The 16,322-nt window shown below is 46.0% G+C and overlaps 5 protein-coding genes across 7 annotated transcripts; 3 read left to right on the top strand and 2 right to left on the bottom strand.

Annotated features, from left to right (window-relative positions):
- The first annotated feature begins 20 nt into the window (after positions 1–20).
- On the top strand, positions 21–1,412 carry LOC108101783 (serine protease inhibitor 42Dd-like). The gene is made up of 3 exons (XM_017206260.1): positions 21–999; positions 1,058–1,183; positions 1,249–1,412. The coding sequence occupies exons 1-3, from the start codon at positions 21–23 to the stop codon at positions 1,377–1,379; spliced, it is 1,236 nt and encodes a 411-aa protein (XP_017061749.1). The 3' UTR covers positions 1,380–1,412.
- Positions 1,413–1,447: 35 nt separating this feature from the next.
- On the bottom strand, positions 1,448–4,863 carry LOC108101916 (GPI mannosyltransferase 4). Of its 2 annotated transcripts, none has more exons than XM_017206492.1 (3): positions 4,615–4,863; positions 2,645–4,554; positions 1,448–1,919 (listed from the first exon to the last, which is right to left on the bottom strand). In XM_017206492.1, the coding sequence occupies exons 1-3, from the start codon at positions 4,769–4,771 to the stop codon at positions 1,518–1,520; spliced, it is 2,469 nt and encodes an 822-aa protein (XP_017061981.1). In that variant the 5' UTR covers positions 4,772–4,863; the 3' UTR covers positions 1,448–1,517. The 2 variants fall into 2 exon arrangements, with proteins under 2 accessions (XP_017061981.1, XP_017061980.1); XM_017206491.2 differs by lacking the exons at positions 2,645–4,554; positions 4,615–4,863 and adding exons at positions 1,947–2,236; positions 2,320–2,622 and having other exon boundaries at positions 1,448–1,877.
- A 264-nt stretch (positions 4,864–5,127) lies between these two features.
- LOC108101915 (serine protease grass-like) lies at positions 5,128–6,659 on the top strand. The gene is made up of 5 exons (XM_017206489.2): positions 5,128–5,218; positions 5,401–5,755; positions 5,810–5,861; positions 5,918–6,111; positions 6,197–6,659. Exons 2-5 carry the CDS (start codon positions 5,485–5,487, stop codon positions 6,580–6,582), a joined length of 903 nt encoding a protein of 300 aa, XP_017061978.1. The 5' UTR covers positions 5,128–5,218; positions 5,401–5,484; the 3' UTR covers positions 6,583–6,659.
- A 1,138-nt stretch (positions 6,660–7,797) lies between these two features.
- On the top strand, positions 7,798–13,698 carry LOC108101900 (sodium-dependent serotonin transporter). 2 transcript variants are annotated; one of them, XM_017206467.2, is made up of 8 exons: positions 7,798–8,370; positions 9,254–9,733; positions 9,903–10,179; positions 11,483–11,693; positions 11,752–12,204; positions 12,320–12,614; positions 13,178–13,378; positions 13,435–13,698. In XM_017206467.2, exons 2-8 carry the CDS (start codon positions 9,548–9,550, stop codon positions 13,678–13,680), a joined length of 1,869 nt encoding a protein of 622 aa, XP_017061956.1. In that variant the 5' UTR covers positions 7,798–8,370; positions 9,254–9,547; the 3' UTR covers positions 13,681–13,698. The 2 variants fall into 2 exon arrangements, with proteins under 2 accessions (XP_017061956.1, XP_017061957.1); XM_017206468.1 differs by lacking the exon at positions 7,798–8,370 and adding an exon at positions 8,965–9,034.
- Positions 13,699–14,589: 891 nt separating this feature from the next.
- LOC108101901 (26S proteasome non-ATPase regulatory subunit 7) lies at positions 14,590–16,134 on the bottom strand. Its single transcript, XM_017206469.2, has 2 exons — positions 15,772–16,134; positions 14,590–15,705 (listed from the first exon to the last, which is right to left on the bottom strand). Exons 1-2 carry the CDS (start codon positions 15,944–15,946, stop codon positions 14,864–14,866), a joined length of 1,017 nt encoding a protein of 338 aa, XP_017061958.1. The 5' UTR covers positions 15,947–16,134; the 3' UTR covers positions 14,590–14,863.
- Between the last annotated feature and the right edge of the window lie 188 nt (positions 16,135–16,322).

Below are 16,322 nucleotides of genomic sequence, written 5' to 3'. Positions count from 1 at the left end.
CTGGTAGTACCTTCGCAACAATGATCGCGTGGAGTCTTCTGTTGCTCTGTTCTGTTTCGATTGGGGTCTTCTCTCTGAAATTTACCCACCTGGAGTTGGTTGCAAAGGTGGTTCTCGAGCTGGCCGACATTAATATACTCGTGTCCCCGGCAGCCATCGACTTCTCCCTGGCACAAATCTATCTGGGATCTGGTGGCGAAACTGAACCTGCGTTGAAGGAGGTATTGGGAACGCAAGGCGCCAAGAAAAAAGAGGTCGTCAAGGCCTTTCGACAGAAATATACGGAACTCAAAGTTTTTAGTCGACTGTATGCTATAAATGGAACACCCTTATGCCAATGCTACCGGAATCTGTCAAGGAAATCTCTTAACGTTGATGTCGAGTTCTTGGACAAAACTGTCGAGGGAATTTCTAAAATTAACCAATGGGTCTCTTCGAAGACTAAGGGTAAAGTGGCTGAACTGATCGATTCTCCAATGTTCAATGACGGGACGAAAATTTTTATGGTAAATGCCGTCAATTTTGAGGGCAGTTGGGAGCTCCCAGTGCAAAAAACTTTACCGAGAAAATTTTACATGCCGGATCAAAACCGCTCGGTATCCGTGGAAATGATGGAAATTCCGGGCCAATTTAAGTACAACTTCCAGAAAACACTCGACGCCCACGTGGCCCTTCTTCCCTACAGGAAGTCGAATCTGTCCATGGCTCTGGTGGTGCCCAAAACCTTCAAAGGAATCCGGACGGTCGAGAACAAACTGCGGTACCTCGACCTGGTTAACTTGAGTCCCAAACAAATTCACGTTTCCCTGCCGAAGTTTAAAATCAAGTACGACCAAGACATGGCCCAAGCACTAACTGATCTCGGGATTAAGGGCATTTTTAACGATACTTTTCTTCAGTCTTTCACCAAACCCAAGGAAAACACGCGGCTCGACATCTTACAGGGCTCAACTTCTTTAGATGTGGACGAAAAGGGAACAAAGGGATCAGCAGGCGCAGGTCTGGCATTAGTTTTAAGTTCTTAACTCTTTGATTTTGAATATATATCAATACTTAGACGGAGAAATGATACCCGCACCACCGGTGAAAAAGGTCCCGAAAAATAGAAGTAATCTATCCAAGGAAAACTCCACATCTCCTCAAGAGGTTGACAAAAAGGAATCAAATGGATCAGCAGGCGCAGGTCTGATATTAGTTTTATGTTCTTAAATCTCAGATTTTTATATCTCTATCAATGCTTAATGATAGTCGCACGATCGGAGAGTGTGGAAGTGCTCAATAGGAGTGAGCTGATGATAACCTGCAACCGTCCTTTCCTCTTTGCCATCGTAGAGGGCACCAGAATATTGTTCTTCGGAAGATATAGTCGGCCCGTATAGAATAAAGCCTATCAAAACTTTGGTTGATCTGAAGGTCACGTGTATAATGATTCTTCAACACAAACGGATTTCGCTTAAATTGGCGGTTTATTTAGTATATCGATTCGCTTGTCAAGTGGGCCAGGGATGGGGTCAAGTTTACTTCTTCTTCAGGAAGGGGCTGACGATGGCCGGGGCCGCGTAAGTGGAGATGGGAGCGGCGTAGGCGGCACCGGCGGCGTAAGTGGCCACGGGAGCGGTGTAGGCCGGGGCACTGTACACCGAGGCGGTGTAAGCTGGAGCAGCGGCAGCGTAGGTGGAGTAGGCGGGAGCGGCGGCGGCGTAGGTTGAGTAGGCAGGAGCGGCAGCGGCGTAGGTGGTGACCGGAGCACTGTAGGCCACGGGAGCGGCAGCGGCATAGGTGGTGGCGTAGGCCGGGGCAGCAGCATAGGTAGCCACGGGGGAGGCAATCAAACCAGCCTGGGCGGCGGCGATGCAGAGGGCCAAGCAGATGAGGAACTGAAAGGACGACACCATTAAATCCTTTAGTGGCTGAACACCCTGAGTGGACGGACAACTATTTCCTACCTTCATGTTGATTTGGTGGTTGGGGTTGGTTGGTTTGTCAGTGACTGATGCTGTTTGCCGAAATGCTCCAGCATTTTATAGGCCAATTGTCGCCGCATTGCCAAAACGGGTTTCCGGCTTAGGCAGCCCAATACAAAAATCCAAATCAGAACACAATTGCGTCCGCATCGAGATCTCTGCCCGGTAACGTTCAATGAACGCGGATGCCGCGCCCCACGCCCTCAGATGTTTGTCGGGAATTAACAGCCAACGGCGTGTCAAATGGATTACTCTTTTCCAGCATTCGGCAACTGAAATGGACAGAATTACGATTCTGATTACTGATTGTTTGCTGGAACATGTTAAATGGTTCTGCCGCAGCGGTCTAACCTACCTGTGAAATGGGGTTCCTAGCAACTCCGTTTATCTTCGCTCACTCAGTATTATTGTCCTGGATATACAACTAATGATTGGCCCGAGTATTTGTCAAAACTTAGGTTACAGCTTACGTATTTGGTGATGACTAGACATGATTTTAATTTAAGTTTGTTTTGCGGTAAGCAGGAATGTTTACAGAAGTCAAGCCTAACGATTAGAAGTCTTTATGGAAGTTGTGCTTTACAAGAGTGTCAATAAAAATAATCAATCTTAGTCTAAGCTTTGGTTTAAGGCACTTGGTCTTCCAAAACAGAAAACTACGCCGGTGTTTCCTTTAATGCGGCTTTCTTTAGCACTACAGAAAGCGGCTTCTTGCGCTTTACATCGATCTCGTAGAGCGCCAGTCCCAGTTGATGGACGAAAGAGCTGAACTGCTTGTTTAGGTAGGCAAAACTCAGCGCTGGCGGCTGTTCCGCTGCACAAGTGCCCTTCAGGTCGTCGTGCGCCCAGTGGGGAGCATCCACGTCGCAAGGATGCCTGCCCAGCAGACGCGGAAACGCCTCCGTGGAGAGATGCGGATAGAACACGTTTAGCAGCTCGAAGTTCAGGTAGCTGCTGGCGTTCGAGTGCACCAGAGCCTCGTGGAGATCGGCACTCAAGGATGCCGGAATGGCCAGGTACAGCTTGTAGCGCAGTCGACTCGGTCCCGACTGCTTCACCTCACAGTTCCCACTGATGAGCTTCACCTTCTGCAGCAGGGAGTCCAGCGAGAGGCCTCCGTACTCGTACATGTAGAAATCGCGCTGGTGGCGATACCGCTGATGGGTCTGCTTGTTGAAGTGCAGCACTCTCGAGCTGGGGATGTTGATCAGGTGCAGGGGCACGCTGTAGATGTGTGAAGTTATCAAGTGGACGTGCGTAGCTGCCGGCTTGGTGGCGACCACATGCGACATGTCCGCCGCCAAGGGATAAACGCCCGCCTGATGGATGAAGCCGAAAAAGAGGGTCAGCACAACGTTGCTCACGTACCAGATCTTAAGAAGATAGGGTTCCGAAGCTCTGCTGGAGAGTATTCTGTCGTAGAACCAGCGCAGAAGGGGGTGGTCCTTCTGGAAGGGATACTTGGCACTGAATCCTGTGATCAGCTTTGGAGCGTGGAGCAGTAGCAACGGAAAGGTGACGGGCAGCAGGAAACGCGGCTCCTGGTGGTTGATAAGCGAGAGGAAGAACAGCGGCACAAAGATGGCCCCCGACATCAAGGAGAGGATGCTCTGGAAGCGCGGCAGCACTTGATACTCCGCCCGAAAGAATCTGAGCAGCAGCTGGGCAAAGGCTCCCAAGGAGGCCAGTGCCAAGACATTGAACAGCATTGGCATGTTGACCATCAGGTGGACATAGCACGGGTGCACTCCATGGCTGGCCGTCTGCGCCGAGTCCAGATTAGCTTTGATGAAGTTCCACGGCGTGAAGACAAAGTTATCGATGCTTAAGTGCATCATGTGCAGTTCTCCGAGGGTCAGGTGTTGGTAGTACAGGGAATCGCAGAAGATGAAGACCAGCAGGGCGGGCAGAGAGCACAAGCAGAAGAGAACGATGCGCAGATTAAAGTCCCGAAAGGTGATGCTCCGGGTTCCCAGTCCTCTCAGCAGCCAAAAGAAGACCATGGGTGCTCCGAAAAGCAGGAAAGTGGGCCTATTGAATACCCCAGCCACACAGATTGTGGACATGGCCATAAGGTGCTGCAGATTGTGTGGCGGCAGAGAATTTTTTAGCTTCCAAATCCGAACCCGTTCGCTAATGGACTCCGCCTTTTCGTACTTCTCCTCGAGGAATTCTTTTTTGTAGACCACTGTTCTGGTTCGCAGCATGCAATCGCCCACCAAGTAGAGGAGCCAGGAGCACATGGCCATTTCCAGGCTATTGGAGAAAGTGCGAGTGCCAAAGACGAGTAGAATCCATGAGCTTCCCATCGCCAAAAGGCGGATTTCGAATCGGAGTCCATACAACCGGCAAAGGCGGTACATGCAATAGTCATTGGAGAAGGAAATCAATGTGTAAATCAGGCGAGGAAACACCACGTAGGTGTAGGTGCCCAGGAGCTCTAAATGCCACCAGGTTTTCACGCACTCAGCGATGAACTCGTAGAAACTCCAGGGAATTCGAAGCAAAGCGAATGGTAAAACTATTGATCTCACAGGCAACGAGTTGTTGAACTCCCAGGTGCGCGTGTGTTCCAGCCGAAAGTGATCGCCTGCAAAGTTCGACATATAATTAACCATACAAGGCGACAATCGTGCACATCAAGCCCCACCTGTCATCACCTCCACGCTTTGAAAGAACTCATCCGGATGCACATAACCCAATTGGGGCACAAAAACGAGCAGTAAACGCACGGCCGCCAAGCAAAAATACGTGCTTAAGTGGCGATCGCCGGGCGAACGGTTCTGCCAGAGCTTTGTCAAGCGCATTTCTTTAAAGAAAATTATTTAATCTTGATTAATTTCCTACTTGTGATAAGAAAATCTGGAGAAACAATAAACAATTTATTTGTTTTGGTCGCGCTTTTGTGTGAATAGCCGTTCAGTGTGGCTGTAGCTTATGCACAACGAAAAACCCGCTCACTCAGGTTTGAGACGCACTGAACTTTTTGGTGGTTACTTTGGTTTACGAGCTACTGCAAATTTGAATGTAATGTGGTATGTGAGCTGAGGGGAGGTAATGTTTTAACGGTTATTAAAAGAGTTTTGATGATCTTAATACCTATAAATAAATAATATCAAAAAAATGGAAAGAATTGACCAAAAAATAAAAAATCAACTAATGATGCAGTTTATTAGAGAATTAAACTACAATTTCAGAGACGTATGCCACTAAAAAATCTGATTAAAATTGGAAAAGTTATGGACTTAAAAGTAGTGAGTATGGTAAATTTTCAGCAAACCCATTTTTTTGGAGATTTAAAAAATTGAATAAAATCGCCTAAAAAACATGCAGCATAATTTTGTTATACTGTTTTATAGTATGTTAAGAAAGCGTATTTAACAGCACACAATTGTAAGCATTGAAAATTGACATTATTATCTTTTATTCATTTCAGTTCTACAAAATAGTGATAAGCGTGGGACAAAAATTTTACCAACCGCAGACCAGCTGTTAGTCGCATTCGGAATAAGCTTGGATCATGAGTTCCCTCGCAGTTGCTGCCCTTTTTTGTGGCATATTTTGCGTAATTTGTTCATCATTGTCTGAATCTCCTGTTTTGACCCAAAAAGAAAGCTTGGTCTACGAGCAACTTCAGCAGCGGAATTGTGGATCATCTGTTTCAAGTTTGAATCATAATTTTAATGGTTCCGGCAGAAGGGCTTTACTGATGTCTCAACCTTGGATTGCCCTTATTTATGCAAAACATGATATAAATAGTTGTCGCTGTGGAGGAGCCCTTATCTCAGAAAGTATGTTTCCAGTTGCTTATTACTAATTTACTAACTAATTCTTTCTTCATTAAGGCTTTGTTTTAACTTCAGCACACTGCCTGGCATTTTGCCCCTCATCTAGAGAGTAAGCAAAATGAGTAAAAAGAATTTCATAAGTAAATGAAATATATTCCCAATCAGATTTATCGTTCGACTGGGAGAGCACAACATAGAATCCCAAGAAGACTGCATTTCAAATGATCAACAAACCATTTGTGCACCACCAGTGGAAGACTTTATTGTAAGCAAATCGATTTTTCATGATAACTTTTTATACTCCCGGCTGAGAAATGATATTGCCCTGCTAAGATTAAGCCGGAAAGTGGTTTTCAAAGGTTGGTATTTTGTTATCAGGAAACACTTTAAGTTTGAATGAAAGCTTGTTAATATGAAATTATATCTTGTAAATGTTTGTTTTAGATCACATTCGACCCATTTGCCTGCCTCTTACGAACAATCTCCAGTCGCTTACCTCGGAAATAGGGCAGTCTTATATATCGTTCAGATGGAAAAGAGCAGGTGAATTATTTCAAACTCTGATAGAGGAAAAGGTGAAAACGGAGCCGTGCCCCGTAGACACTCACGAATCCTTTCTCTGCACCATCGAAGACACCGCTTGCCAGGAAAACTCGGGTGGGCCCCTTACCCACTTGAGTAATTATTTTGGACTGTCCCGCCATGTGATTTTTGGACTGGCAAGCCATGGAAAGGATCCTTGTGGGCCAAGTCAGAGGGCCTACTACACCGACGTGTCCTTGTTTATGCCATGGGTTCTTAAGACCCTCGCAAAGTTTGCTACTTTGTGAAAATAATGTTTAAAGAAGAAAAATTTAACAACCTTAATTTAAATTTAAAAAAAATTCACCATTATTTTATGAATCTGAGATTCGTTTGACTACAAGTTTTCAACATTTTTAATAAATAAACACAAGCTAAGTATGATTATTTTGCAAGTAGTTAACATTTATGGCGATTTTGCATTAATCACAATACCATTTCAAACAAATGATTAGCTCACTTCGCCAGTTCACTTTTCCAACTGGCACCCACCACCTGATCAATTGCAATCCATTCAGATCTCGCGCCAACCGTTTATTATAATAAATGTGGGGCCGATGACGTAGTTTGCGGCTTGGCTAGGAAATCCGATGTCGGATTACTGTTATGTAAGCCCGGTTCTGCGGCAAAATAGTTCAGGAACGCACATTCAGCGATGATCCGCTGACGTTGGTGGTTGGTCGGTTGGGTGGTGAATAATACCCACGGGTGTTCCAGTGTGGAAGTATACATCTCTATATCCGCTGACAGACAGAGCGTCTAAATAATCGACTTTATCAACTGCCAATTCGCCTACCTCAACCACAGAAAACGTGTGCAGCCCACGACGACTCCAGATACTCCCCTCCAAGCCCTCAAGTGCCCCGATCCGCGAATTATAGTGCCGATGGCGATTTGCAATTACGCTGATTTACCCACTTGACAAGCCGAGTCGACTGTGTGCGCCACGCTCTCGCAATCTCCGCTCCGAATAATTAGCAAATAAATAGACAAAAAGTTAAATTAAAAGCTAAAAAAAAGACACTTAACCATTCTCAATAAATTGAAGTGATCACATGGAAGCTTCACGTGCCTGTAAAAACCAGATAGCTGCCGCGCTTCAAAGAGTAAACAACCCAAGTTTCCACCGAAAAGTCTGTTTGCTCCAATCGAAACCGATTTCAACCGAATTCAACTATCTTTTCAGTATTTTGTGAATGCAAATCATTTCTCTATAAATTTGGAGAAATTTAATCAAATCAAAAACTCAAAGGTGTTCAGTGAAAACTGAAGGTGCTCAATATATAATATGATATGGAATAACAAGCTATAATAATACAGATTATTTAAAAGGGAAAATATAACAACCCTTCTGTGTTGAAATAATAAATAATTAAACTCGTTTAAACCAAACAAATGCTTTGATACATAAATAATGGTCCCAAGTTTTTGTGACTTTGCTTTGCCTTAACGTCATTTCCCCAATTATCCATTCCAAGTTGAAACTGAATTAGTGAAATGGAACTTTGCTCTTGTCAATCGGCTGGACAGTATAGTAATGTGGCAACCATTTAACAAGCCAAACTAGGCGCTCTTAATGGGCCACGCCCACAACAACGCCCTCTTTTTGGGAGGCAGGAGGCAGGCGTTCAATCAACTTCGATGAGCAACAGTTTGCTGCAATTTAAGTTACACTTTGCCACCTGTCGAGTCTCAACTTCGGACGCCCCCCACCCCAGAAGGATATTCCACTCCAGTCCAGGCCAAGTCGAGCCGAAGGGATACTCGGTTCGTCGTCCTTCCGACGGCAAATTGGCGCCCGCCTGCGCAGCGAGCGTATAAAAGGACGAATCCGGCCGCAGGATTCATCAGTTGGCCGAAAGGAGCGGCGCGCGTCTCTCAAGTCGGACGCATGGAAGCCAGGAAACTTTGAAAGTTGTGCGGTGCCTTGGACAAATTTTAAAATCCACAGTGTTAAATATAAAGTATGTGTGGAAAGTGTATAAGTTAGTTTTTGTGTTAAAGAAATACACATTTTTTTAGTGTTATCCATACAAGTAAGTCTAAAACTTTTTTAACTGCATTTATTCATTTTTTTCTTGTTAACTGTGTTCTGTTGTTCTGAAAATATTAAAGAAATAGATTCAATTTGTTCATATTAAAATTACCATTTGTTTTCCCGCTACGTAAGCATATATTAATTAATAATACGGTTTGGAGTAATTGCAATTCATAAATATTATACCTACGGCGAAGCACCTGGCGAACATACCTTTCTCATATCTCTAAGTATCTTTTGATTGTTTTAAAATTCCCCTTGTTCCCTATATTTTTAACACTTGTCTTATCAAAAAGTTTCTTATTTGGCAATTTCATCTGTCGACCGTCGGCACATGTGTGCAACTTTCTTTATCTTTATCTGCTGTTTGGCTTCGCGTGTGGGCCACAATTAAATGGTAATTAAAAAGTCATGCCCCTTTCGTATGGGAGCGAAGCCCCTGAAGAAAATCAAGGCTGCAATCGCTTTCATTGTGAATTCATTTGGCTAAGTGAGATTTGTTAAGCATACGCTACGGTGTACAATTTAAAACTGAATTGTAACCCAAGGCTAATCGCTTAAAGTGGTTAAGGGAAAACAATTGCTTGTCGTCCGGAAACAACTATATTTGACGACATTGACATTGAAAGGATTTCTGGAGGCCATTTCACATGTTTAAAATAGTCAGCGGGTGTTTCCATTCAGAATTCAGCAGTTTCAGTCGCGCGGGACCTTTAAAATGTTACATTACTACTTTATTGAGCACACAATCGGCAGAAAAATAGCATGCAAAAATCTGTACATTTTAATGCCTCCCCTGTGGCGAAATTCGAAATCACATGCCCATAAACGACCATCATTAGCCATGCCCCATTTAATGTGGTTGCTTCCGTCCGTTTCAGTTTCGGTCACCAGTCGATTCAGGGAGTCCAGCATGTGAAAGGGCCGTGGGAAAAATGCAATTTCCACGACCACAGCGTTAAACGGGCCAGAAAAGCCGAATAGTGGAGGAGCGACGGATTGCAGTTTGCAGGTGCAGCCGTGAAAGCCGCGAATAGAGCGCAGATTTCGCTTCTTCTGGCCTTCGGACTGAGCTCAGAGTTCGGCTGGCTAAGCTAGTGCCGCGATCGGCGTACACTGCCACGCCTCCAGGCACCACGCCCCCTCCCCTCAACCGCCCACCCCCTCACAGCATCATGGATCGCAGCGGCAGCTCCGATTTCGGGGGAACAGCTGCCGCGACGGGCCGCTCGAACCCCGCTCCTTGGAGCAACGACAAGGAGTCTCCGAACAACGAGGACGACTCCAACGAGGACGACGGCGATCAAGCAACGCCCGCCAAGGTCACCGATCCACTGGCCCCCAAGTTGGCCAACAACGAGGTGAGCTGGCTAAATGATAGTGTGTATGATAACAGCAAATAATGAACGAATATTAATAGTTTTCTTAACCAAAAAATACGAGTATTAAAAATCATAAAAATAAACAGTTGGAGTCAAACTAGTTAGATTAGATATAAGATTTCTAAACGTAAACGTTTCCTTATTTTAGAGAATTTTGGTTGTGTCTGTAACGGAGAGAACTCGAGAGACCTGGGGCCAAAAGGCCGAGTTCCTGCTGGCCGTCATTGGCTTCGCCGTTGACCTGGGAAACGTTTGGCGGTTCCCGTATATTTGTTACCAAAATGGAGGAGGTGCATTCCTGGTTCCCTACTGCCTTTTCCTCATTTTCGGCGGGCTGCCCCTGTTTTACATGGAACTGGCTCTGGGTCAGTTCCACCGATGTGGTTGCCTCAGCATTTGGAAACGCATCTGTCCGGCCCTAAAAGGTGAGTTTAAGGGCGGGATGCCAATCCAATTCAAGGAAGTTAGTAAAAAAGCAATGAAGGCCGCAAAAAATGATATACAAATATATAAAAAGCAGCCGCGGGCGTGTGTATACTCGTATCGTATAATAGAATATTAAATGGCAATTTAAATGAATTACAAATATTGAGTTTTAGTCGCAGAATGTAAAAACGTGATTGCATATTGAAATCTATAAAAGCGTTCAATGTTTGCGCAGGCGGCTTTTCGCCTGGAGCGTAAGCATTTGTAATGAGAAATTAAGTATACGCAGCGTGGCTCAGCGAAATCCATGTAAAACATAAAATCGTGTGTTGTTGATGTCTGATGCTTTTCGCTCGGCCGAGCATTATTGTCTCAGCCAGATACGGAGGACACCCGCACTTGTTGGCGCACAAAGGCAAAAGTTTCCGTTTTCGAGGGGAGCGAGGGTGTTTCAAAAAAGGAAGCCATTGTGTGTGCTTGCGACATTATCCAGCAGTGAAATGGATAAGAGTCACAGATTTGTTGCAACAATTAACGACTCATTCAAGCGGATCGCACAAAGCCCAAATCAGGACCTCCATTCCGGCTGCAAGGCCCTAATTAAATTGTCCTCAAATTGATTTACAGTAGCGATGAAAAGCCAGCCACTAGAGGGGAAGTCCTATTCAAAGTTTGCGTATCGAGTTGATAATTCCATTAAGTGACAAACAAAATGCATGGGCTGCTCCACTGGATTCGCCGTTCGCTTAAAGTCAGCCTAAACTTTTGCCAAGTCACTTTGTCTAGGCCAAATCCCACTCCATCTCCATCTCTGGCCCTTTCCTCCTGGTAAAAAGTCCGAGAGCAAACACCACTTTGTGGCAGTCATCATTTGCTCAACAAGTGTTTGCTTTGGCAAACCTTTTGCCGAGCCATTCCAAGTGAATGAAAAGGCAGCCGGAAAGCAAAGCGAGGGGAAAACTTAAAGGAGGCGAAATCACGTGACGTGTCTTATTGGCCTCATAAGAAACCAGTCGGGAAATCGGTCGAGGGTGGTTTGTATAAAAGATGAAACCTGCAAATTGTCACGCGGGAATATTCCGATTTCTTTGCCTATCCTCCCTTGGCCGTTTTCAATCAGAAATATTGGTGTTCTCGGGACAAGTTGAGCTGGCTTTTAAGTGAAACCTGTTGATTATCAAGTTGTTCAAGATTGTTACCAGTGAAATTAGTGGGGATGATTAAGCTGTGCTCTTAGTAAAAAAATCATGAACTGAAATCTAGTCAGATTTCACTTCAACCTAAATCCTCTGAAATTTACAGGTGTTGGCTATGCAATTTGCCTGATTGACATTTACATGGGCATGTACTATAACACCATTATTGGATGGGCGGTGTACTATCTCTTCGCCTCGTTCACGTCCAAGTTGCCGTGGACCTCCTGCGACAATCCCTGGAACACGGAGAACTGCATGCAGGTTACCAGCGAAAACTTCACGGAGCTGGCCACCTCTCCAGCCAAGGAGTTCTTCGAGTTAGTTCCCCTGTCCTCCAAACATTTCAAATCGAATCCTCAAGCGACTGTTTTGCAGGCGAAAGGTGCTGGAGAGCTACAAGGCCAACGGACTGGACTTCATGGGTCCGGTGAAGCCAACGCTGGCTCTCTGTGTTTTCGGGGTCTTTGTCCTGGTCTACTTCTCGCTGTGGAAGGGAGTGCGAAGTACCGGAAAGGTTGTGTGGGTCACAGCTCTGGCTCCCTACGTCGTGCTGATAATCCTTTTGGTGAGGGGAGTTTCTCTGCCCGGCGCGTTCGATGGCATCAAGTATTACTTAACGCCCGAGTGGCACAAGCTGAAGAACTCAAAGGTTTGGATCGACGCCGCGTCGCAGATATTCTTCTCCTTGGGTCCTGGCTTTGGCACCCTGCTAGCCCTGTCCAGCTACAACAAGTTCAACAACAACTGCTATCGAGATGCCCTCATCACGAGCAGCATCAACTGCCTGACCAGTTTTTTGGCCGGCTTCGTCATATTCTCCGTTTTGGGGTGAGTTTGCGTTCATGATATAGACATTTAAATTTATAAACTAAAAAGGTGTATAAAACTTTAATGCAATAGCAATAAATAACACAAATATATTACGTTTCGTTAAACTCTTAAGGTACATGGCTTTCGTGCAAAATACCTCAATAGACAAAGTGGGCTTGGAGGGTCCTGGATTGGTGTTCATCGTCTATCCAGAGGCCATTGCCATGATGAGTGGTTCGGTGTTCTGGAGCATCATCTTCTTCCTGATGCTGATCACGTTGGGATTGGACAGCACCTTCGGCGGGTTGGAGGCGATGATTACGGCGTTGTGCGATGAGTACCCGCGAGTGATTGGCCGGCGAAGGGAGCTCTTCGTCCTGCTGCTCCTGGCCTTCATCTTCCTCTGCGCTCTGCCCACTATGACCTATGTGAGTATTGCTTTTAGATTCGTCCTGTGATTCAGTTAATTACCCCTGAAGCGCGCTTTATACATATGCATGAATGACCAACTGGCCCATTTAACGCTCCATCTAGCTGATAGCAGCCCCTGTTTAAATATGCCAACTAGAAGTCGATGGATTGCCGTGTTAAGTGGTTTTTATCGTTAGCCAGTTAATCTCCACACTCTCACTCCCCTTTCCCCCTGCATTTTTATCACCTGTCAAGAGCAAGTTGGCTTGTTTGCCTTTTTACCTGGCCAAACAACCACCGACGTCTCGGTGGTTTTGCTCCTGCAGCAGAGTCCTTCCTCCCGCCACTTTATCTGATTACATTTGAAATTGTAATTTGCCGCCTGCTTTGTTCCTGCCTGTCCTGGTCACTCGTCCATTTGGAGTGACCAGTATCGGTCAAGGGATCAAGCTGTTCAATAACTCAGCCCCCGGCCATTAATCAGTGCCAGTTAGGAGAGAATCTGTTAAATCGAGCTGTGGCGGCATAAGGTGTTAGATAATAAAAAGTTGCATACTACATATACCGATTTCTTTCATAGGGCGGTGTGGTGCTGGTCAACTTCCTGAATGTCTACGGACCTGGGTTGGCCATTCTTTTTGTGGTCTTCGTCGAGGCCGCCGGAGTCTTTTGGTTCTACGGAGTGGATCGCTTTAGCTCGGATGTGGAGCAGATGCTTGGCAGTAAGCCTGGCCTATTCTGGAGGATTTGCTGGACCTACATAAGTCCGGTGTTTCTGCTGGTCAGAAAAAAGCGGATATTCAAAGAGAAAACAATGCTTATCGGTAATTCTTTCAGACCATCTTCATTTTCTCCATAATGGGCTACAAGGAGATGCTCGGCGAGGAGTACTACTACCCCGACTGGAGCTACCAAGTGGGTTGGGCGGTCACCTGCTCCTCGGTGCTGTGTATCCCGATGTACATGATCTACAAGTTCTTCTTCGCCTCAAAGGGCGGCTGCCGCCGGAGGCTGCAGGAGTCCTTCCAGCCGGAGGAGAGCTGCGGATCGGTGGTGCCCGGCCAGCAAGGCACCTCGGTGTGACATGACCACGCCCAGGTCCACCTCAACATCCGCACCAGCTGCACCAGCATCAAGATCTACAACCTCAACTGCGGCAGCAACAGCAACAGCTTGTCACCAACAACCTCAGGGGCCGAAGCAAGGAGCTGCCAGGCGGCCTTCCACTCAAACAATCTCAACTGCAACCACACCTGCCCGCCGGAGGACCACGTTGGCAGCCGGAACCAGCAACAGTATCATCATCAGCATCAGCATCAGCATAGGATCAGCAGCGATATTATTAGTGCTAGTCTTAGGCAGTCGCATAGCCATAGTTTAAGCCTCTGCTCGGTGCAGAGCAATCCCATGATGAGCTCCAGGATCCCACTTGCTGCCGAGGACAATAACTGCTCGCTAAGACTCAGCAGCTGCCAGCCGCTCAAGTTTCCGCTGGCCAGCGAGTGGCTGGTCTAAAGGGGAAGCCTCTTACTCACAAGGGAGTCCTGCAAAGCAGCCATTTTGCAGGACTCCCCGTGCACAAGCTACCATTAGCAAAAATGAGAAGATGCCGACGAACTCAACGTTTAATCTAGTTTGACTACTTTGCAAGCACTTAGTGAACCTAGTATTCTAGTTGTCCAGCCATTGGTGGTGTTAACCTTAGCATCCCTTGCCCTAGTTTGTAAGCGTTAACTAGCTTAGCTGTAAGTCAAGTGAAATTTGGTAAAATGCTTTCTAAGTAGTAACTGCTCTAAAAAAAACGTAGAGAACGCCCTGTACAATGCATTACTCCCAAGTTTTTCTGCGCGTTGGAAAGGCAATTGTAAGACAGCCATTTACATTGCTTTTCAAACGAGCTTAATGATTTCGTTTTTATTAAATATAATTTCGGTTTTACGAAATAAGAAAACATAACTGATTTTACTGGGACCAGGCAATCAAGAAAAACAATCAGAGTGTTTAAATTATTTAATTTTTAATTACATAAACTTGCCGTTAGTTAGTTACGCGTAGCTGGCGAAATAATAAAGAGGGAGCTTGATTTCATGGGGACAATGATCGATGAATGGAGGCAATGTTTGTTTCTCTGAGGCCATTGCACACCCACGCCTAATAATATAGAGGTGTTGTTCCACTTCCTACGAAGTGCCACAAGAAGCAGCAGCTAGTCCTGCGGCCCCTGCTTCTTTCGCTTGCGACGGGGCTTGCGCTTCTTCTTTCGCTCCTATTTGCGCGAACCCTTGCCTCCTTCGTCCTTGCCCTTGTCGGCCTTCTCCTCGGTCTTCTTGCCGTCCTTGTCCTTTGTCTCCTTATTGTCTTTGTCCTTGCTCTCCTTGTTTTTCTCCTTCGCCTCCTTGCTGTCGGTCTTGCCTTCCTCGGCATCCCTATTCGCCAGCTTGTTGTTGATCAGGTTGTGCAGGGCGATGATCGAGCGCACCATGGAGGCCAAGTACACGACCAGCATCTGATCGTTAGTCTTTACGTACATGGTTCCTGTAAACTGGTCGTTGGTAATGTCGGGCAGCAAATTAAAGATGTCCTGCAGTTGGTACACAATCTGGTGGTTGATGGGCATCTTGCTATCGCCCACGCGCTGCAGATACTGCTTGATGTCCCGCAGCTGTGCGTTCAAACCCTTCAGTCCCATTAGCTGGTTGGTGATCTTCTGCGAGAGGCTGCCCACAGTGGTGTCCTTGATGTCGCGTAGCAAATGCTCCACGCCCACTTCCTCCGCCTCCTCAGCGCCAATTTCGCTGGGCACATGCTCAAAAGTTTTGCTGGTCGGCGAGCCATCATCATGGACTTCCTCCACGGATATGTAAGCCTCCGTGGGCAGGCCCAGATCCTTGGGCTTAGCGTCAATGATAACTAGCACGGAGTTGGGGCAGTAACGCCTAACCAGCTCGTTGATGGCTATGTCGTTCTGGTGGAGCTTGGGTCCTGTGTGATACCATCCAACGACTCGTTCCCTGGCATTCACCTTTTTAAACATGCCGTACATGTTTTCCAGATAATCGTGATCCAGGAACCACACAGACTTGTCCTTATCGTCTTCGTCGAAGGGAACTGCAAGTGGAAAATGAGAATAGATTCTGTGTTCTCTGATTTGTATGTCCTTAATGCACAACTAACCTGCAAAGCTGTTAGATACATCGAGGACTCCCTTCGAGCGCCAGCAACCCAGAAGGACCCCTACGACACGCTTTTGGTTGCCGATCTTTCCCATTCGGTTAAAGTGATCCACCACGGATAAAAGGACCAGTGGATGCACTATCACTTTGTTTACGCTCACCTCCGCCGACGGCATGTTTTCTATTTTTTAAGTTTTCGGTTCGGGCTTTTACTGTGACTGCTGCACCGCTTGTCAGATGCCAGGCTGCTTTGTTTTTCAAGGAGCTTACTCTTCTGCGAGTCCTTTATTTCGCGAAATTATCTGCGATTTGCGGCAAAGAATTCAGAGCAAAATGACAAGCAGAAACGATTTGCAGTATGACCGGCGCTTTGTTAACATTATTTGCCACAGTTACCACAGCAACTGGTCACACTTGAATCAATGTTTATGGCGCCATAAGCGTCTAGATTTTATTTAATTTTTTTCAGTAAAAATGATCTTTTTTAATTACAGAAAGTCTCCTGAACAGCTTGGCAAGAAGAAATCCTTTAAATCCTTTAAATATTTTTTT

The sequence above is a fragment of the Drosophila ficusphila genome, unplaced genomic scaffold (genome assembly GCF_018152265.1).
Source record: "Drosophila ficusphila isolate 14025-0441.05 unplaced genomic scaffold, ASM1815226v1 contig_414, whole genome shotgun sequence".
Lineage (NCBI taxonomy): Eukaryota > Metazoa > Arthropoda > Insecta > Diptera > Drosophilidae > Drosophila > Drosophila ficusphila.
This window is presented reverse-complemented; position numbering and strand designations above follow the sequence as displayed.

Bases quoted from the DNA above. Each gene is read 5' to 3' on its own strand.
- LOC108101901 (XM_017206469.2), bottom strand. From the start codon at position 15,946: ATGCCGTCGGCGGAGGTGAGCGTAAACAAAGTGATAGTGCATCCACTG. The intron at 15,706-15,771 runs GTTAGTTGTGCA...TTCCACTTGCAG, and splicing joins TGTATCTAACAGCTTTGCAG to TTCCCTTCGACGAAGACGAT.
- LOC108101915 (XM_017206489.2), top strand. From the start codon at position 5,485: ATGAGTTCCCTCGCAGTTGCTGCCCTTTTTTGTGGCATATTTTGCGTA. The intron at 5,862-5,917 runs GTAAGCAAAATG...ATTCCCAATCAG, and splicing joins TTTTGCCCCTCATCTAGAGA to ATTTATCGTTCGACTGGGAG. The intron at 6,112-6,196 runs GTTGGTATTTTG...TGTTTGTTTTAG, and splicing joins CCGGAAAGTGGTTTTCAAAG to ATCACATTCGACCCATTTGC.
- LOC108101900 (XM_017206467.2), top strand. From the start codon at position 9,548: ATGGATCGCAGCGGCAGCTCCGATTTCGGGGGAACAGCTGCCGCGACG. The intron at 11,694-11,751 runs GTTAGTTCCCCT...ACTGTTTTGCAG, and splicing joins CCAGCCAAGGAGTTCTTCGA to GCGAAAGGTGCTGGAGAGCT. The intron at 12,615-13,177 runs GTGAGTATTGCT...TTTCTTTCATAG, and splicing joins CTCTGCCCACTATGACCTAT to GGCGGTGTGGTGCTGGTCAA.
- LOC108101916 (XM_017206492.1), bottom strand. From the start codon at position 4,771: ATGCGCTTGACAAAGCTCTGGCAGAACCGTTCGCCCGGCGATCGCCAC. The intron at 4,555-4,614 runs GTGGGGCTTGAT...CGAACTTTGCAG, and splicing joins AAGCGTGGAGGTGATGACAG to GCGATCACTTTCGGCTGGAA. The intron at 1,920-2,644 runs GCATTAAAGGAA...CCGTCCACTCAG, and splicing joins CTGTAGTGCTAAAGAAAGCC to GGTGTTCAGCCACTAAAGGA.
- LOC108101783 (XM_017206260.1), top strand. From the start codon at position 21: ATGATCGCGTGGAGTCTTCTGTTGCTCTGTTCTGTTTCGATTGGGGTC. The intron at 1,000-1,057 runs GTCTGGCATTAG...ATCAATACTTAG, and splicing joins AAAGGGATCAGCAGGCGCAG to ACGGAGAAATGATACCCGCA. The intron at 1,184-1,248 runs GTCTGATATTAG...GCTTAATGATAG, and splicing joins AAATGGATCAGCAGGCGCAG to TCGCACGATCGGAGAGTGTG.